The following is a 22061-nucleotide window of genomic DNA, read 5'->3' as shown; positions in this document are numbered from 1 at the left end:
GCGCTGGTGGCACAGTGGTTAAAGCGCTCGGTTGCTAACCAGAAGGTCACGATTCAAACCCACCAGCCACGCCACAGAAGAAAGATGTGGCAGTCTCCTTCCATAAAGATTACAGCATTGAAAACCCTATGGGTCAGTTCTACGCTGTCCTGTAGGATTGCTATGAGTCAGAATTAACTCGACGGCAGTGGGGTTTTTTGGGTATAAGCCATATAATGCTGAGTAAGGAAGACTCTTAGCTGCTTAAACACAACAAAAGTTTATTTCTCTAACTTACTCAAAATCTGCCACATGTCTAGGTGGCTTTTCAGGGCAACTGTCCTCTACGTGACAATCCAGACTGCTTCAGTCTTTTAACCTGACCGTCTTAACACAAGACCTCTGCAAAGACACTGCAGCAGAGAAAAAGCTATCTAGAACGGATTTCAGGCACTTCTGCCTGGAAGTGACACACGTCAATCAGCTTATAACCCATTGGCCAGAATTAGTCCTTTACCCCCACACTACTGCAAGGGGATAAACATGTAGTCTTCTGTGTGCCCAAAAGGAGAGAAGAATGGGATATTGGTAAACACAAGTAATGTCTACCACTACTCAGCTAGGCACTGAGTATTAGTAATGAACAAAACAATCATCATTTATTCTATCCCCATGGAATTCTCAATCCAGACGGACATGCTGCTGGAAAAGCTATCCCTTTAAGATCCAGGTTTCTGGCTAAGCAAGGCAAGGAACTAGATTAAAGAAATTGCATTCAATATGTATAAAGTTATGTTGGAAAATAGGAAAGGGGAACAGTTTAGTATAAGTGACAAGTATGGAGAACTTACAAATCCTCAATAAATATTTACTGAATGAATGTTAAGTGAGGAATAAGAAGAAATTTAGCTCTAAGAAACTAAACAGAAAAGGCAACAGAAAGAGAACAGATATATGAAGAAAAAACACATGGAAACAGTTTATGCTTTTCAAATGTTCTGAATAATATTTGGGAATAAAAGCTGTTCTTGCTGTATCTGCTGCTTCCAGTAAGCCTGAAATATTTCTGTGCTGGTCTCTTCTGCCATAGTGGGGGTGCAGAGGAATGAGTTTCCAGCCAGACTGTTTCATTCTTACCTAGTCAAGAGTGTGGAAATAGTTCAGAAGCTTGGACTCTGACTCATCTTCTAGAATGTTTTGTGATGAATCAAATTTGCTGGATTGGTAGCTGTCAAATGTGAACGGGACATAGGAAATGAAGAATTATGCTGCCATAAATACTGAAAATGTTACAGACTTAAAGTCCTCTGTTGTTGTTTCTAGGTGCCGTCGAGTCAGTTATAACTCACGGTGACCCTATGTACAATAGAACGAAACACTGCCCAGTCCTGGGCCATCCTCAAAATTGTTGCTGTGTTTGACAACCATTGTTAACAGCCAGTGTGTCAGTTCACATCATTCCTCTTTTTCACTGACCCTCTACTTTACCAAGCATGATTTCCTTCTCCAAGGACTAGTCCCTCCTGATAACATGTCCAAAGTACATGAGATGAAGGCTTGCCATCTTTGGTTCTAAGCAGCATTCTGTCTGGAGCTCTTCCAAGACAGGTTTGTTCTTCTGGCAGCCCATGGTATACTCAGTATTCTTCATCAATACCATAATTCACAGGCATCAGTTCTTCAGTCTTGCTTATTCATTGTCCAGCTGTCGCATGCATATGAGGTGATTGAAAATACCATGGCCTGGGTCAGGCACACCTTAGTGCTCAAGGTGACGTCTTTGCTTTTTAATACTTTAAAGAGGTCTTTTGCAGCCAATTTGCTCAACACAATACCTTGTTTGATTTCTCGACTGCTGCTTCCCTGGGCATTGATTGCGGATCCAAGTAAAATGAAATCCTTGACAACTTCAGTCTTTTCCCTGCTTATCATGATGTTGTTTAGTGGTCCAATTGTGAGGATTTTTATTTTCTTTATGTTAAGGTACAATCCATACTGAAGACTGTAGTCTTTGATCTTCCTTAGTAAGTGCTTCAAGTCTTCTTCACTTTTAGGAAGCAAGCTGGTGTCATCTGCATATTGCAGGTTATTAATGAGTCTTCCTCCAATCCAGATGCACCGTTCTTCTTCATATAGTCTGGCTTCTGGGACTATTTGCTCAGTAGACATATTGAATAAGTATAGTGAAAGGATACATCCCTGACGCATACCTTTCTTGATTTTAAACCATACAGTATGCCATTGTTTGAAAAACTGCCTCTTCGTCTACGTACACATTCTGCATGAGCACAATTATGGGTTCTGGAGTTCCCTTCTCTTGCAATGTTATCCGTAATTTGTTGTGATCCATACAATTGAATGCCTTTGCACAGTCAGTAAAACACATGTAAACATCTTTCTGGTATTCTCTGCTTTCAGCCAAGATCCCTCTGACATCAGCAGTGATATCCTTCGTTCCATATCCTCTTCTGAATGTGGCTTGAATTTCAGGCAGTTCCCTGTTTATGTACTGCTGCAACCATTTTTGAGTTATCTTCAGTATAATTTTACTTGCTTTTGATATTAATGATACTGTTTGATAATTTCCACATTCTGTTGGATCACCTTTTTTTGGAATAGGCACATATATGGATCTCCTCCAGTTGGTTGGCCAGGTAGCTTTCTTTCAAATCTCTTAGCATAAACAAATCAGTGCTTCCAGCGTTGTATCAGTTTGTTGAAACATCTCAGTTGGAGTCTTGTTTTTTGCCAATGGCTTCTGTGCAGCTTGGATTTCCTCCTTTAGTACCATCAGTTTTTGATCATATGCTACTTCCTGAAATGGTTGAAGGTTGAGCAATTCTTTTTGGTATGGTGACTCTGTATATTCCTTCTACCTTCTTTTGATGCTTCCTGTGTCGTTCAATTTTTTGCCCATAGAATCCTTCAGAATTGCAACTCGAGGTTTGCATTTTCCTTCAGTTCTTTCAGCCTGAGAAATGCCAAAAAATGTTTGTTTTTTTTTTTTTTTCCCTTTAGGTTTTATAATTCCAGGTCTTTGCATGTTTCATTATAATGTGCTGCCCTTTGAAATCTTCTGTTCAACTCATTTACTTCATCATTTCTTCCTTCTGCTTTAGCTACTCTACATTCAAGAGCAAGTTTCAGAGTCTCTTCTTATATCCACTTAGATTTTTTTTATGTCTTTTTAATTTAGACATAAATAATATTTAAAAGTACATATTATACAAAGCACTTTTAGAAGTATTGCTCTTTTCCCACTCTCATGTTTCATTTTAGTTCAGCTTCCCCACCCATGCATTCTTGACATCAGAATGGTGCCACCTTTTCAGGCAGCTGGCATGTTTACCACCACCTGTCATCTGTAATTCATTCTAAGAAGTTTGGGATGCAGGACTTTGTGAAGCTGTGTATGATGCCATCACTGGAAATCTTTTCCCCAGCTATAAAAATCTACTTACTACTCATGATCTCCGGTAACCACTTAGTATATTGCCTTTTTTAGTGATCTTTAAAGTCCTTATTTTCAGCAACATCCAGCACTTAGAATTGTTAGGTCATGCTTACAAAAATAATTTCTAACTCCATATTAAAACCTTTGCTTCCTTTTTAACTGGTCCCATCAAGTGAATGACTTCTAAATCCATCCAAAACTTAGACCAGTTGACATTGTTTCAGGCTAATGCATCTTTCCCAACAGTACTTTGTCCAAAATAAAGTAACTGAGAAGGTGCCTGATATTATGAGAGACTTTATAAGAACTTTAGTATAAAATGCCTCTTTTTCTCAGAGATAACTTTGGGGAAGTAAAATACCACCTTACTTTGGTAATATATTGTGGTTTAAGCAAAAAGAGAGAGGATTCACACAAAATCTCCTTTGTGTTTATGCAAAGTGACTATTGAATATAAAGCCTTTGTCCACCAATAAGAAATGTCTAAAAAATACAGTAGGATTGTAATGCATTTATCTTGTACAGAAACCCTGAAAATATAGGTTCATAAAGCCTGCTGTTTTCAAAATACTTGCATTGGAATCTTTTAAGAACTACAGCCCCTGTCTTATTAAACCTCCTCCCAACTCCAAGCTGCATCTACTTTTACTTTAATACAAAAAAATGGGAGAGGAAATATTTTGAATAGATATTCTCTTGGGGATCCACAGTCAAAATTTTTAGAACTCAAAATAAAAAAATTAGAGAACAAAGTGACTGAGTCAAAATCAACTTGACAGCAGCGGGTTTAGGGTTTATGGGTTTTTTTAAAGAGGTTAGATTTCCCTATAGTGTTACTCCTCTTTAAGATACATTGTGTTATATTGTTTCCATTCTTTTCATCTGAGTATTTTCAAGAGAATCATACTATAAAGACTACATTCTACTTTGGTGAGAAGCATCTGGGATCTTAAAAGCTTGTGAGCCACCACCTGAGATAGGACTATCGGTCTTTTTCCATCCCAAGCAGGGGAGAGCAAAGAAAACCAAAGACTCAAGGAAACAATTAGTCCAAAGGACTAATGGACCGCAGGAACCACAGTGTCCACTGGTCTGAAACCAGAAGAACTAGATGGTGCCTGGCTGCCACTCTGACCAGGATCACAATAGAAAGTCGCAGTTAGAGTGGGAAAAAAATGTACAGCAAAATTTAAATTCATAAAAAAGACCAGATTTACTAGTCTGAGAGAGACTGGAGGAACCTTGGCCCTCATACACCCTTCTCACCTTCTAACTTGGGACTGAAGCCATTCCCAGAGATCACCTTTCAGCCAAATTATAAATGTGCATATAAAATAAACAATAACACCCATGACAAAAGTGCTCCTTAGAACAGTCATCTCTGTGAGACCAAAAGGGCAGTATCTGCCCGAGAGCAAACACGAGAAGGCAGAAGGAGCAGGAAAGCTGAATGAATGGAAATGGGGAACTCAGACGGGTAATGGGAAGAGTGCTGACTCATTGCGGGGATTGAGACCAGTGACACAGAACAGCATGTGTACACACTATTGAATGGGAAACTAATTTGCTCTGTAAACCTTCACCTAAAACACAATGTAAAAAAAAAAAATTAGACTAAAAGAACGTTTTACAGATTAGTTGGCAGTTATTTGATTAATATGGTTGAAGATAGCATATGGTGTATTCTTTACTTTCAAAATGTTTTGAGTCTTTGTTCTTGCCCACAGCAGTAATATGTATAAGAACTGTCCAAAGCCTTGCCAGTGGTACATGTAATATATACTATCTTAAAACATGATGAACATTTTGCCTTTCTTGTTATTTGCTGTACATCACACTGTGAGAGGTAGAGAGCTTAAAATAGTTATAGAACGCTAATTCGATAAGACCTTACAATTTCATAAGATTATAAATGCCATTTTAAAATGTTAGTTAGAAGATGCATTTGTTTTAATTCTTGATACTGAAAATATTGACTGAATTGTGAATTAACACATTTAGGGTTGCAGATGTCATTTTTCATGAGATTTCCTGAATGATGTAATTTTCATATTTCATATAGCAGTTTGATCAATTTACAGATTTATTTTACATAATTAGTTGGTAAATGAGAAATTCAATTGCTGATATATAAGTATTTTTCTGTAATATAAAAAATAAGTTAAAATTCTGAATTATAAATAAAAAAACAAATATTTTGAAGACATCTGGTCCACATCTGTTTGAAATAAGATAATTTAAAACAGTGTAATTAAATGCAAGAAATACTGAAATATTCACACCTTCCAGTGTAAAAAAAACTCATTCCATTTTAATATGATTTATTGAATTAGATAATTTTTTTTTTCAATTTTAGTGTCCTTTAGCCTCTCATTCTGTCATTACAAAGAAGGCTGACAAGCTAAACAAAAAAAAATCCAATTTTTCCAAAGCTTTAATAAATAAAAGAATTATCTTTATTTTTATTATCTCATGTGTTGAATAACCTCCACTCCTGAGTTAATACTCAGTGGACATAGATTCAGGTCTACGCCCTTTCGATGCATCTATTAACTCTCCATTCAGCTATTTTAGATGAGAGATTGGTGAGAGGGTGTGTAATCTCACTCCCTAAATTGTGAGTTCTTTGTGGCCACAAAGGGACTCAATAAATATGAGAGGGAGGTATTCAGACCCATGGAAATGAAAAGCATCTTTGGTACTTTATCATGACCAGTAGAGAGAGAACCTTTGAAGACTGGTATTTTTTCTTTTTTAAAAACCTACATTAAGTGGAAAATTAATCTTTTAGGAGAAAGAAAAATGCACTACAGTTTCTGTAATCTGACCTTAAAATGTGAAATTAAAATATATTTCTCCTTTAAGAAATGGCTGCAGAGCCTTAAAACTTCTGTAGGACAGGGTTTTGATCACAAGAGAGAAGTAAGTGTGTAGACATGAAACCACTCAATGCTGGTGAGGGTTATAGGGAAAAAACCCTGCTGGGATGCCAGAAGCTCCTCTAATAAGCACTAAAACCAAAAAAAGCCAAACTCCTTGCCATCAAGTCGATTCCAACTCATAGCATCCCTGTAGGGTTTCCAAGGAGCAGCTGGTGGATTCAAACTGCCGACCATTTGGTTAGCAGCCATAGCACTTAACCACTACGCCACCCGGGTCCCCTAATTTGATACTATGAGAATCAAAAACACTTTTCCTAATACATACCTTAAGATAACAGAAGTTATGTTTTGTGTGTTTATTTCTAGGGAGCATGATAAAGATCCAGAGAGCTTTTTTAAGGTATTAATGCATCTAAAGGACCTAGGACTCAATTTCCACGTCTCTGTCCTTGGAGAAACCTTCACAGATGTCCCAGGTATCTCTTTTGAACTTTCTCATATATATTTTTATAGAAGACATAAGATCTAACAACTTAAGTATTAATTTCTGTGTTTCCTTTTGTTAGAATAATCAAGATGAGCACCGGTAACCAAAAGATTATACGATGGCATTAAAGTCTGATTCAATTAAAAAAAAAACTTAAGTAAGCATTCTTTGATTTAAGTTGAGAACGTGAAGTCATCTCTTTTATCAAATATAGTTTATACAGTGCATCTTGATGTAAATAAAATATATTGCTTTAGGCATCTTAACACTTAAGGAAAGTGGGATTTGTAATTGGATATACATCCTCTCACCTCTAGGGTCACTGGCTTGAATCCTGTTCACACTGGTAATGACTGAAATATATTACCATCTGTTAGGTGGCCCGTGTAAAACATTTTGGCATCTAACTTTTAATATGGAGTGGACCACAGTCTATACCATAGTTGTCATTGGTCCATGCCTTTTATATTGATCTTGAGATAACAGACAAAAATTGATGCTGGTAGCAGCAGAGCCTCCCATCCTTATTTTCCATGGAGCCTTTCAGGACCATTTTATTCACTGCATCCTTACTGGTTATGTGTGGATGAGTAAGATGAGCGTTCTGATACCTTTCATAAGCACCGGAAGTGCTCACTTGTCTATGCCAAGAAATTTGGAAGACAGCTGCCTGGCCAACCAGCTGGAGGAGATCCATATTTGTGCTCATTCCAAAGAAAGGTGAGCCAACAGAATGTGGAAATTACCAAATACTATCATTAATATCACCAGCAAGTAAAATTTTGCTGAAGATTATTCAAAAGCAATTGCAGCAGTACATTGACAGGGAACTGCCCAAAATTCAAGCCAGATTCAGAAGAGGGCACGGAATAGGAGATATCACTGCTAATGTCAGATAGATCTCGGCTGAAAACAGAGAAAACCAGAAAGATGTTTACCTGTGTTTTATTGACTGCAAAAGCATTCGACTATGTGGATCATAACCAATTATGGATAACATTGCATAAAATAGGAATTCCAGAACACTTCATTGTGCTCCTGCAGAAGTTGTACATAGACCGAGAGGCAGCTGTTTGAACAGAACAAGGGAATACTGCCTGGTTTAAAATCAGAAAAGGTGTGTGTCAAGGTCATATCCTCGTACCGTATTTATTCAGCCTATAGACTGAGCAAGTAATCTGAGAAGCTGAACTATATGAAGAAGAATGTAGCATCAGGATTAGAGGAAGACTCATTAACAAACTGTGATATGCAGGTGACAGAACCTTGCTTGCTGAAAGTGAAGAAGATGTGATGCACTTAGTGATGAAGATCAAAAGCTACAGCCTTTAGTATGGATTACACCTCAACATGAAACAAATGTCCTCATAATTGGACCAATAAGCAGCATCAATATTGAAGTTGTCAAGGATTTCATTTTACTCAGATACATAATCAACACCCATGGAAGCAGCAGTCAAGATAGCAGACAACATATTGCATTGGGCAGAGATGGCACCTTGAAGACTAAGGTGCACCTGACCTAAGCCGTGGTATTTTCAGTCACCTCATATGCATGCAAGAGCTGGACAGTGCATAAGGAAGACCAAAGAAGAATTGATGCCATTGAATTATGGTGTTGACGAATAATATTGAATATACCATGGACTGCCAGAAGAGTGAACAAGAAGTTTTAGAAGAAGTACAGCCAGAATGCTGCTTAGAAACAAAAATGGTGCGTCGTCTTCTCACGTACTTTGGACATGTTATCAAGAGGGACCAGTCCCTGGAAAAGGGTGTCATGCTTGGTAAAGTAGAGGGTCAGTGAAAAAGAGGAAGACCCTCAACAAGATGGATTAACCCTGTGGCTGCAACAATGGGTTCAAACATAGCAACAATTGTGAGGATGGCGAGGACCAGGCAGTGTTTTGTTCTGTGGTACATAGGGTCACTGCAAGTCAGAACTGACTCTTCGGCACCTAACGATAACATCAACAGTTTTTTTAAGCTCTGGGTGTTCAGCATTTTTTGAAAATTCTAAATATACAGACAGCAAAAATTGAGACATTCCCTCTGTCTTCATTCATTATGACTCCTAAGGACCACCTAAAGTTTACCTTCACTTAACAAGTATGTGTTGATTCGAGCAGTGAGCAACCATACCCAGTCTCTACTTCAGTAGTCTCATCTGACATGGCTCATCTTCTGTCCTCTACGGTTTACCAATACCAGTCTTTTTTCTTTTCCTCTAAGGCACCAGGCTTTTTTTCCCCCAGGTCTCTGGTCATTTGCCTGTTTATTTTGGCTTTATCCTTTTGATCTCAGCTGAGGGGCATTTTCTTTCAATATGAAGCTTCAGCATGGTCTCACAACACACTATCCTTTTTCTTCATGGTGTTTACCATGGTTTCTAATTATGTAATTATGTGTGTGAATTTTTTTTTACCCACCCCCCCAAACACATACACTAGAATATAGGTGCTGTGAGGTCTGTCATATTCATTGGTGTACCCCAAAGCCTGGCACAATGCAGTAACTCAGTGAATATTTGTTGGATAAATGGGTAAGATAATATAAACTCCCTGCCTTAGGAATTTATAATTTTGTTGAGAAGAGAACACTTGTATATAAGCACAGGAAACAAAGTGAAACACAACATAATATAGTTTTATGTTGGTATTTGCAGCTGCCTGCCAACCTTCAGGTTGGCGGTTTGAACTCACCCGGCAGTACCACGGAAGAAAAGGCCTGGTGATCTGCTTCCATTAAGATCACAGCCAAGAAAACCCTATGGAACAGTTCTACTCATGGGGTCCCCATGAGTCGGAATCGACTTGATGGCACCCAACAACAGTGACTAATACATGAGGCTTAGAATAGAGTACTAATTGAAGAGCTAGTACTTGGATAGCCAAAACTATTTGAGTAATCAGAAAAGAAGGATTAGAATAGTCCAGAAAGAGAAATTACATGGGCAAATAGCTATAGAAGTAAACATTTGAAATAATGTAGAAATGAGGGAGCAACTGCATTAACTACGGCTGTGAAGTCCCTCATCTAAATGAACAAGGGATTTTACATACAGACTAGTAAGTAGGTAATACATTTGGATAGGTAGGATAGGGCCAAAATATCCAGGATCTTCATAACCAAAATAGATTAGGTAATGGTAAGAAACAGGGATCCTAAATCTTAAACAGGGAAGATACATGATAAAGCTTATATTTTAGGAAACTTCTTGCAATTGTGTATAGTCAGAGTCACAGTGAGGCTCTATGTTGGTGACCCAAATGTGATTTTTGTGAGGTAATGGCAGAAAGGTTAGTGGAAGGGCTGTATGAGAGAGATATTCTCAAGAAAAACTCAGAAAAGAATTTGGGAGATGGATGAGTGAGGAGAAAGAATTCAGCCCTTGTAAAGCCGGTGAGTTCAGTTTTGTTTGTGCCAGCTTTAAGGTATTTATGAATGTACGGAGAAAAGTGGCTTGAGGAAATCCCTAAGCAGAAGGTTTCTTAGTCCATTTTACCGTTGTGTATTTTAGGCCACTATGCTGTGAGTCGGAATTGACTTAACGGCAATGATTTAGTTTGGTTTATTTCAGGAAAAGACTAGGTTTTCACTCAAAGGGCCATGTTCTTGGGATCACAGCTCTTCCTTCCCACACTGAACTGTTTAGAGCAATATGGAGGGTTGAAACAGGGTGTGAAAAAGTTAGGTCTCAAGTGTCTTGTGCTCAGTAATTACAGGTCCCGTCTTCCTGCCCACTTTGACTCTAATTCAACACATACTGAGCACTGCGGGAATGGGATTCTTTGGTGAACTGGATTCAGTCTGTCTTCAGGGAGCTATGTCTCTGGGAGACACTTATATACAATTAACAGATACCCAGGATGCTGTGAAATAATTATGGAATGCAGCAGAAGCCCATAGGAAGGGGTATCAGATTGTCTATGTATATGCTTCCTTTGCTCCCTACCTCAGGAAAGGCCCCTTTCTGTCTCAGCCTCTGGTCCATCCCTATCATTACAAATGCAAATCAATTCTCTTTACAGCTTTTGCACTTCACCTCACACATAAAAAACAAACAAACCTGTTGCTGAAGAGTCAATTCCAATTCATAGCAAGCCTATACAACAGAGTAGAACTGCCGCATAGAGTTTCCAAGAGCACCTGATGGATTCGAACTGCTGACCTTTTGGTTAGCAGCCGCAGCTCTTAACCATTACACCACCAGGGTTTCCCACCTCGTACATGGGAGGGGCCCAGTTTGTTGAATGGATGAATGAGCTTGGGAACTTTTCAGGTTGTGCCCTTAGAAGGGCACTTTGCTAGTTTTGCTCCAGAGACTTCCTCAGCCATTGTTATCACCCTTCTGGTTTATTTAACAGTTACATAGCACTTACTCTGTTCCAGGCATTGTCCTAAGCCCTTAACAAATATTAACTCTAATTCTTTATGACAGACCTGTGCGGAATTGTTGTTTCCATTTCTTCCAGGTGGACAAACTGAGGCACAGAGAATTAAGTAACTTATTCAAGATCACACAGCTAGGTGGTACTTCGCTGCTTTCCATGTTCTTCTTGTTTTCTGTCCCAACTGTCTCTCTAAGTTTAAACATTAATTTATCCCCAAGTCTTCATCTGGTACTCCTAATCTCTTATCTTGGTGCTTCTCAAAAGGAGTTACCTAGCAGGTATACCTTTCTTTGCCGGTTGTCTCTGCTGGGTGCTTGCAATAACATATCTAAAACTCAAATCATAAAACCAAATTATTCACTGAATACTAGCAGACAATTACTCTCAGTACTGTTAACATTTGTGGAAAAGTGGTTTTCATGTAAATAATTGCAATTATTATTGTTATGCTATTAGTAACTACCGTTTATTGACAGTTTGCTTGTTACCTGGTCCTTAGCCAGATGATTTCATGTAACGCTCATGATAATCCCAATGCAGTAAGTGTTATTATCCCATTATATAGGTAGGGAAACTGAGGCTCCAAACATTTAAGTCACTTTGATTACATAGCTTATGAGTCAAGCTTTTCTCTTTTAATAAGAGGCTAAACCAGAAAACCCTATAGGGTTGCTGTGAGTCAAGATCGACTCTACGACAGCAGGTTTCATAAGAGTCTAGATGTATTGAAAACCCAGGGAAGGTATAATATATCACAACAGGACCACTACCCTTTCTCCAAAGTCATTCTCTTTCCCTCTCTGCAGAGCTAAGAAACAGCATGTCACTGAGCAAATAATATCTGCTAAATCTCTTTTAAGAATTTTAAAACTATAATTCAGAAACTTTGTAGAGTCTCTACACTGTTGATTATTTTCATGTAAAAATTATGTTAGAGATTATTTAATACCTTTTTTGAAAACTGTGCTAGACTTCTGATTTTCTGTTATAGTTTATAGGCATCTAGAACAATCTGTGGCCTTACCAAGATCTCACACTGAGTACACAGGGAGAGCTGGACAGGAAGTGGTGGTAAGGCCAGGAGTAGAATCTGAGACTCAGTCTCCTCATCCCTACTCACTTATGTATTTGTCCAACAAATGTTTTTAAATATATACTTTGTTCTAAGCACTCTGCCAGGCATTAAGGAAAAAGTAATGAATAAAGCAGACATGTTCTGTGGCACTTTGGAACCTGTAGTCCCGCTTCAGTGCTTTGTTTATCACTTAAAAACATTAGAACTGATACTTCTTAAGTGCTTATCATGTGCCAGGTACTGTTTTAAGTTCTTTATGCATTGCCTTGTTTAGTCTTCACAACCCTCTGAATTAGGCACTATTGTAATCTCATTTTACAGCTCAGAAAAGTAAGACACTTAAGTCACTTGCCTGAAATCACCCAGCTAGTCAATTGTGAAGCCACAATTCAAACCTTGTCAGTCTGCTTCCAGGACTGACCTGCTCTACCCATGCTCTACATGGAAATCCACAAAATCATCCCTGATTTATAGGTAAGAGAGCAGAAAGTGATAATCGTGGGAGATCCTTGGCTATTCATGTGAAATCATTTCCATTTTTCTCACATGATCTCTTGAATTTTTTTCTCATTTCCTAAATATTCCCCCCATAGATGTTAAAGTTATCTCACTCTTCTCTATTCCATCTGTCTTCATCAGGAGAAAGATGTAAAAAGCAATATGCATTGGTAAGGTAGATCAGATAGCATTCAACACATATTTAAAAAAAAATAAAAAAATATTTAGCACCCAATAAATATTACTTGAAAGAATGAGAGCATGAGTTTGGCAAAATAGGATAGAACAATTTACATACCTTATCAGAACTCTAGGATTCACTAGCAGTGTCGCAAATGGTTAAACACTCAATTACTAGCCAGAAGGCTGTGGGTTCAAACCTACCCAGAGGTCCTTAGAAGACAGGCCTAGCAATCTGCTTCCAAAAGGTCACAGCCTTGAAAGCCCTATGGAGCTATTCTGCTCTGCACATATGGGGTCACTGTGAGCTAGAATTGACTCGACAGCAACTAACAACAACAACACGAGTAAGTCTGCATTGAAGCACAATTTCCAGATACTAAAGAGTTGGTGAATGAAAAATAGAGAAATTTGCAGGACAGAACCGTAAAACTTAAGCAAGTGTAAATTCTAGATAATCTTATATTTTCTGTTTTAGTATAAGTGACTCTAGATCTAATGTAAACCTGTTTTTCAATTTTATCTCATCTTTCAGTTTTTATATCAGTCAGGATAAGGTGGGTTATGGTAAAGTAACAAACAACCTTAGAATTTCAGTGGTTTAAAACACGTAAGTTTATTTCTTACTCACTCTATATGTTTATTGCGGGTGGGCAGGAGTGTCTACTCATCATAGTCTGTCAGGGACCCAAGCTGACAGAGCAGTCAACATCTCAAACATTGCTGGTTACCACACCAGAAGGAAGAGGAAGTGCAGGAGGGTCTCCCATCAGCAAGTAAGTGCTCTGACCTAGAACTGACAAAGGCTCCACTTAACTCCTTGGCCAGAGCTTGTTGTAAAGCACCACCCAACAATAACAGGGCCAGGATACAAAACTCTGCTTTGTGCCCAAAAGTGGGGAGAATGGAAATATTTGGTGAACAACACTAACTGACCACCACAGCTCTTTAATATGCATATGGTCTGTGACCTATCAGAGAAAACCACGTCTATTTCTGCCTTAATCTGGGTGAGACTATCCAGGGGTGTCAAGAACTCTTAACATATTAGAGGTCTGCCTGCAGTCCTCTTGCTGGAAACAAACCAGCTGGTGTCTGAAGACACATCGAACAACTGTGTCCCGTAAGACAGAACAAATATGAAATCCAGTTGGTCTCTCCGGGAATGGAGTTAATTATTACTTACAGGTGTTTTGGCATTTTGGAAAGCTTATAGGGGTTGTCAGCTAGGGATGATTTTGTTCCCCAGGGGACGTTCAGCAGTGTCCAGAAACATTTTTGTTGTTAAAACTTTGGGAGCCAGGGGTTGCTACTGGTATCTAGTGAGTAAAAAAAAAAAAAATTTTTTTTTTTTTTTTGAGGCCAGAAATACTGCTAAGTATCCTACAGTGCACGAGACACCCCCTCCCCCGCAACAAAGAATTACCGAGTCTAAAATGTGTATTGTGCCAAGGTTGAGAAACCCTGATTTAGAGGAATTGAAGTCAGAAGACTGGGTTTGAGGCTGGGTCCTGTAGCTTTCTAGGTTAACCTCAGTTAATCCATCTGTGGGATAAAAAGGAGAACAAGGGAAAGGAAAATAACAATAATAAAGCCACCTCTCCTACCCACTTCAGAGGGTTATAATGATGATTTCCACACAATTACATAATATGGGGCAGAGTGCTTTGTAAACTACTTATGCAGGTTTTGTTATAAGACTCATGGACTTCCCATTAGAGTTTGTATATGGAATGAATTGTTCATGCATTTTGGATCCAAAGTAGACATTAATGATGCTGTACCATTATTGTAATTATTTTTATCCAGAAAATTGAAAGCCCGTCCTTCTACATAAAACATCTGTCAGAAACCATGTTACAAATGAACCAAAATGTCTAGAGTGTCCTCAATGCAAAATGTTACTTTTGGCTGGTTCTCATGACATCATCAGATCGTGAGCCCTTGATATGGTTTAAAAAAAAGCAAATGCTCAGGACATCAAATCAATGGAATATATTTGTATACTTAAATATTTCCCACGATAATTCTAAACAAAATATTTTCTATGAAGCTGGTAATAGGGAACGACGGTTGAGAAGGGAGAGTGTTGACATGTCGTGGGGTGGTTAACGAAGGTCATAAAACAATACGTGTACTAACTGTTTAATGAGAAACTAGTTTGTTCTGTAAACCTTCATCTAAAGTACAATAAAAATTAAAAAAAAATATTTTCTATGAACAGCCAAAGCCTCACATGAGGGTTCTTCATTCCATACTGTAGACATGGTGGGAGAAGGAGTTTGTATTTAGGCAACAGAACGGCCAGAAAGGATGCAGGGAAACTGAAAACCTGAACTATGGTTTTGGCAGACAGAAGTCTTTATGGCTCACCTTTAATTTGAGGTTAAGAACAGTATGTAGAAAGCTTCTGGTTAGTATCTGGCATGACAATGGTTATTACTGTGATCTTGGCATATTCCTGATCCTTAGCTCTGGAGTCAAATGTTGGGTAATTATATAACATTTCCCTACTCTCCCCTCTCCTTCTTCACTCAGCTCCTAGCCACACTCTCATTTTAGCATAGCAGCTACACTTAGATAGAATTGATAGAAAAGTTCTAGGAACACAACTTATGTCACATTAATATAAAGGTATACAGTTTTGTTGTAAGGGGAGTCCAGCAGAAGGAAAGCTATTAAAATAATGATCAAAGCTGAATTATAAAGTTAGATATGAGATCAAATACATTCGCTAATAAGATTGAATAAACTCATTATCTCCAAACCATACCATGTCTTAAACCTATTCCTTCTTTTAATTCTTTTTTTTTTTTTTAATCACTGTGTACCCATTCTCCTAAAACAGAATTATTTACTAAGCTCTTCTTATGGTCTAGCACCATGTATTGTGAATACCAAAAGGAGAAGTCATGATCACTCCCTTCTGGAATCTTACTGTCTTGGAGGCAAAAATGTTTATACACTTAAATTTCATTAGACACTTCTACCATATATATATTTTCTATATTGTAATGTTTTCAAAATGATTTTTGAATGCATTTTCTCTTAGAACCCTTATAGCAATCTAGTGATTTAGGTAATCCTGCAACAGTTCCCATGCTCAATTTATAGTTGAAGAAAATTTCTTATATTGCCCATTTTAGTAGCATGGATCTAAAGTGGATTCTCAGTAGACAGAACTACCTCCACCTGATTTTTAGATATACACATAAAGTCACTCTCCCAAGATTATGCTTGGGGGTAGTCAGAAATTCAAACTGAAGTCTTCTGTCCCACAGTCCTGTGCTGAAGGAAACAATAAAATGTAATGAGCGAACTAAAAAAGATTCGAATAAAAGTAGACATCTATATTCCTTACAGGAAACAATAGATACTATAATAGAAATGACAATATCCATTAAGATAACTTGGGAATTTAACAACATTACAATTAAGATGCCAGAATATTACTTTCTATATCTTCATAGAGTGGTTCTAAAATTCATACCATAAGCCCATTGCCATCAAGTCGATCCCCACACGTAGTGACCCTGTAGGACAGAGTGGAACTTCCCCATAGGGTTTCTAAGGAGCAGCTGGTAAATTCAAACTGCTGACCTTTTGGTTAGCAGCCAAGCTCTTAACCACTACTCCACCAGGGCTCAAAAAAAAAAAAAAAATTCATACAGAATGAATAAATAAATGGGCAGAATATCAAATAAATCACTTAAAAAGGAAAGCGTATTCTACCAGATTCAGAACCCGTATGCTATGATAACCTTTAAAAGAGAACTTTACAGATTCAAAAATGTGTAAGTAGAAAAGCGGGTGAAAATAGAGAATTCAGAAATAAACCCAGTTTTTATATGAATTTAATATCCAACAAAGTTTAACAATAAACTTATTCCAGTTCTAAAACACAGTGTTTTTCTACAAGAATTGAGTAAAATAAATAACTGCTGTATAATAAAAACAATAAAGCAAAATAGCCACATAAGAAATGAAGCATACATAGTAAATATGTATTATAGATAAATACAGTAGCATCAACATACTTACAATAATACATACAGTAGTTTACTGAACTCTTAACTCTGTACTGCGGTGCAGTGAATTACTTTATATGACCCTTCTAGCCATGGTCTTGTAATTCCCATAAAATGATTGGGTGGGACTATGCTTATGGCCCACCAAGAGGATTGAACGGTTTTGCCAATGCAAATAAGGTACATGAAACCCTTGCAGGGGTGAGACCATCCCATTGAACTTAAAAGGGAGTCAATCCCAGAGGTTGGAGGGGGATCTCACTACCATGAAGAAGAACAGTTGGAAGTGGAGCACATCCTTTAGACCCTGGGTCCCTGCATTGAGAACCTCCTAGACCCAGGAGACAGAGAGAGTTGTAACATTGAAGATGGCATGAGATAGCATCAGCATGGGACCAGCAGGCTATGTTGCCGACCCACAGAGCAAGAGAGCTGCATGCCTTCGGGCAGGGGGCTTCCTGGCGGAGTGGGGTACTTCTGGGCACTTATCGGCAGAGCTGAAGAGTTTTGTAATACTTGCCTGAGCAGGGCAGCGGCCAGATTGAGGGCTGAGGACAGAGGGCTGAGAGAGAGGCCTACATGCGGGCATGGCCGAGAAGCTGTTCTGATCAAAGAACTGTATTCTGTGTCATTCCTCTTATTTCCAAGTTGATCCTGATCCTGAATTGTAACCTATTACTGCCCTAATAAACCCCACAGTTGTGAATATGGTCTGTGAGCTCTGTGTGGCCACTGCAACAAATTATCAAACCCAGTGGAGAATTAGAGAGTGCTATGGGAAGAACAGCTGGTGTCAGAATTGGTAAAAAGATTGGAGAGTGGAGCTATGTTTGACCTCCATCTCATAGGAATCTTATGGGATGTTGATGGTGATTCTGTCCCTTCCCCTAAAGTTAGACAAGGAGGTCTGATGTCATGCCACCATTTTTATACGTACCAGTCACAGGACTACACCTTTTACATATATTACCTCATTTTATCCTCACAGCAGGTCTCTGCAATAGATATGTACGATTACTCTTCTCTGTGTACAGATAAGGACACTAAGCCTTAAGTAAATAACTCGCCCAAGATCACACAGCTCAGAAGCAACAGAGATAATGATATCAGAAGAAATCAATACTAAGTTAAATCTTGGAAAAAAAAAAAAAACTTTAATTTTGCCAGTAATAAAAGTATATCCAAAGGAATTATGAGAAAAGCTACAATGATCAAAGCAGCAAAAGTAAAGGTATAGCATAACTAAGAAGAAAAACATCTTCATGCATGGTGATGGCAATATAAATTATTTTTCCTGAGCCATATGCATATCTATACTCTTTGTTTGACTCAATAATTTCACGTCAGAGAATTTATCCTGTGGAAATAATTCCAAGGAAGAAGCAGATGACAAAAGTTACATTTGTCTCATTTTCTTTTCTAACATCTCATAGTCAACAGGTCAGTAAGTTCCTATTCGTTTTGATCCCATGCCTCATTCTTATTTCTGTTGCCTCTTCTCCAGTTCTTGCTCTTATCTTCTGGATCCTTGACTCCTACAAAGACTACAAATTGGTATTGATATTCAAGTCATCTACCTACTGCTATCAGTTTTCTTTCTAAATCCAGATCATCCAAGAAGAGAATATTAATACTATAACACTAATAAGAATCTCTCTCAGATTTTCTTCAGGGCAGAGTTAAATTTCCTTTGTAGCAAATGAGGTTCTTCAAAATCTGACCCCAACCTAGTCCCTCATGAATTTTGGTTCTCTTTGCCCTTTCCTGAATACATCCATGCACTTAGCACCTCCATGACTTGTGTTATTGTTTAACTTCCTCCCCACATAGTCACATACATACCTTTTCTTCACCTGGCAAAATCTCACCTATAGTGTTACTTCTTTTTCTATGCCTTCTCTTCCTTTTGAAATTGCTTCATAGTACTCATACTCATTCCATCAGTTGCAAAATGCATATCACATTGCACTATGGTCACTTATCACTTGGATACCATAATGGGCTGTTTTAGGCTGAGTTCTCTAGAGAAGCAAAACCAGTAAAGCATGTAAATATATATACAGAGAGAGAGAGATTTATATCAAGGAAACAGCTCATGTGATTATAGAAGCTGTAACATCCTAAGTCCATGGATCAGGATAGAGTCCTTTCCAGATTCACATAGCCACAGAGGCTGGCGAACCCAAAATCTTCAGGTCGGAGAGCAGTGCTCCCTCTCACATGCTGTGAAGGTCAACAAATCCCAGGATCTGCAGGCAAGACCACAAGGCTTCTACTGATTTGCGTAGCCACAGGGGCTGGTGAACACAAGATTGGCAGGTTGGAGAGCAGGACTCTTGTTCACAGGCTGTGAAGATCAAGGAATCCCAAGATCAGCAGGTAAGCTGCTAGCACTAGTCCCGAGAATGGGTGGTCAAATGACGAGAGGCAGCTGCAGGATCCAGAACAAGCCAAAAGCCTTGGCAAGGCAAGCAGGGACTAGAAGGATGATGGAGGGCAGAGAGATGAAGGCTGAGGGGGCAGTGAGCCTCCACAGGCCCTGCCCTCGGTGGTACCACTCAGCAGATTCCATCATGGGGGTGGTCACATATCACATTTGAACAGGGAAGTGATCGCAACATTGTACAGCTGCCAAAACACTGAGACTTATGGCCCAGCCAAGCTGATATACAGTCTTAACCATCACATGGGCCATGTTGTAATTGATGGAAAGATACTTTGTAGGTGAAGAGTACAACTTCCTAAAAAGAGACAGCCACACAGAGCACTCCCCAAGGATGAGTAAGCTTTCCTGGCCCAACTCTCAACGATTCTCCTGACTAGGGTAAAGTTCGGTACTTGAGAAGCTCTCTTTTCCTTTATCAAGAGGGATTTATTAACCCTGCCACTGCCCTTCCCTCCCAAATTCCCAGGAGACTCTGGCAACTTACCTGCCTACTCACCAGGTGCAAGTAACTGATAATAACTGTTCCCATTCTTGGACGTTTTCTTTGAGAATCTGTCCTTTCCCTATGATCGTGTCCCAGGTGTGCTGTATCCCCTGGTGAACCCAAACTCTAGGCCTGCTTGAGGTCTCCTCCTGCAGCTTCTGTAAGTAGAGTATTTATCTTTTCTACTAAAACTAGAAACCAGAATCAGTGCGGCTCTCAAGGCAAGATCATTTATCCATCCAACCAGGGGAAAGACCGTGAAGATAATGTTTCAGAATACAGCTCCCAAAACATCTCTCAAGAAATTGTTCTTGAAAGTTACAAGAAAAATGCTCTTGATTCAATTGTGCCCAAAGTTTATGAGAAATGTACACTTCAGAAAGACACAAGGAAATAGATGGATTAATTAAAAAGTCAGTGAGAAAAGTCCAAGATATTAGGCCAATAAGAAATTAAAAACAAACTCTTCAGACAGAGATTGGACTGGACTATGGGATAGACAAGGATACTGGTGAAGAACGAGCTTTTTGGATCAAGTAGACACTTGAGACTATGTTGGCATCTCCTGTTTGAAGGGGAGATGAGAGGGTAGAGGGGGTCAGAACCTGGCCAAATGGACACAAAAAGAGAGAGTGGAGGGAAGGAGTGTGCTGTCTCATTAGGGGGAGGGCAATTAGGAGTATATAGCAAAAAAAAATTTTTTATATAGCAAGGTGTTTATAAATTTTTGTATGAGAGTCTGACTTGATTTGTAAACTTCCACTTAAAGCATAATAAAAATTAAAAAAAATTAAAAACAGATCCTAATTTTAAAAACCTATGAAGGTATATGGAAACCCTCGTGGTGTAGTGGTTAAGAGCTATGGCTACTAACCAGGAAGTCAGCAGTTCAAATCCACCAGGCGCTCCTTGGAAACCCTGTGGAGCAGTTCTACTCAGTCCTATAGCATCACTATGAATCGGAATCGACTCAATGGCAACGAGTTTGTTTTCTGGTTTACGAATGTATATATGACTTAGGATTGATAGACAAAAGTTGTTAGAATGTAGATATTATTCGTTGCTTTAGCATTTTGTCTTTCTGAGTTCCTGTATTTTATGTGGTCGTGATTTGGGGTGTGATAGGGTCAAAATAACATTTGCCCCAGTACGGAACCATAGTGGAAGACCTGTTTTATACACTCACGTTTCCTGCAATGCCTGTCAAACAAGATTCTCTGACACAGAAAGGGAGTGAATATCTGTATCCAACAAGTGAGCTTTTTCAACTATGTCTCTCTGCCTAAATTGTTACATTTGTAAAATGGAAACCATCCTAGGTAATATTGCAATGGAACATATATCTCTATATCCTCAACTTAAGAATGGAAAATATTCCTTTGTGAATTTTGAAGACTCAGGATGTAGCTCCAGCTCTGCCATTGGTAAGCTAAGTCACCTCTTTTTGCCTTAGTTCATGCATTCATAAGATAATGCCTTTCATCTTTAATAGATAAAGAATGGTAGATTGGAAAGGATCTTTGAGATTTGGTCCCTCAGCCTTAAAAATAGGGCACATATCCCTACCCACCAAGGAGATTTCATATAGTGATACTTTCTGAAATTTTTTATCATTAAAACAATAAGTATAATAATTTTGCTTTTTCAAAACCTATTTTGTTCCTCCCCATTCTGGTATTTGTCTGCACTCCCAATCTCAAGCCCCTCCAAGAGTTGAGAACCATTGATCTAGGCCAGTCAGTTTTCCAGCCACCCTGATGTGTACTTTTGAACCTATCATCACCTCTCACTGTTTCTTTACCTCCAGGTATCATCAGGAGCCTTGTTTCCTTTCTCACTGCATCCATCCTTACTTAGCTCCCATTACTTAATGGGGCCAAATAAAATCACCCACCATTCAAACCTGGAAGCCTTTTCTAACTTAACTTTGTAAAGATGAGCTCTGTGTGTCTTACCTTCTCCTCTTCTCCTGCCCGCATCGAATTAAGTCCAGCCTCATTGGTCTGGCTTTCAGGGCCTTCCAGTATGATTTCAACTACCTTCCTAGCCTTACTTTAATCTGTTTGTGTGTGTATCTGTGCTGTAACCTTACTCAGCATTGCCTGAAGGTAACTCACATTTCACCACCCAGAGCCCTTTCCTCATCTCTGTTTG

At 38.7% G+C, this 22061-nt stretch overlaps 1 protein-coding gene across 29 annotated transcripts in view; it reads left to right on the top strand.

The window, feature by feature from the left end:
- Window positions 1-22061, top strand: part of GTDC1 (glycosyltransferase like domain containing 1) — a 513355-nt gene that overhangs the window by 392902 nt on the left and 98392 nt on the right. For all 29 annotated transcript variants that reach the window (XR_007517814.1, XR_007517811.1, XR_007517819.1 and 26 more), the window contains one exon: window positions 6682-6791. Coding sequence is in view for 19 of the 29 variants with exons in the window: in XM_049887128.1 (XP_049743085.1) it covers window positions 6682-6791 (110 nt within the window). In the remaining 10 variants the exon portion in view is untranslated. The remainder of the gene's footprint in view (window positions 1-6681; window positions 6792-22061) is intronic.

This window comes from Elephas maximus, chromosome 6 (assembly GCF_024166365.1).
Source record: "Elephas maximus indicus isolate mEleMax1 chromosome 6, mEleMax1 primary haplotype, whole genome shotgun sequence".
Lineage (NCBI taxonomy): Eukaryota > Metazoa > Chordata > Mammalia > Proboscidea > Elephantidae > Elephas > Elephas maximus.
Note: the sequence above shows the minus strand (reverse complement) of the source record. Positions and strands in the feature narration are given on the sequence as shown.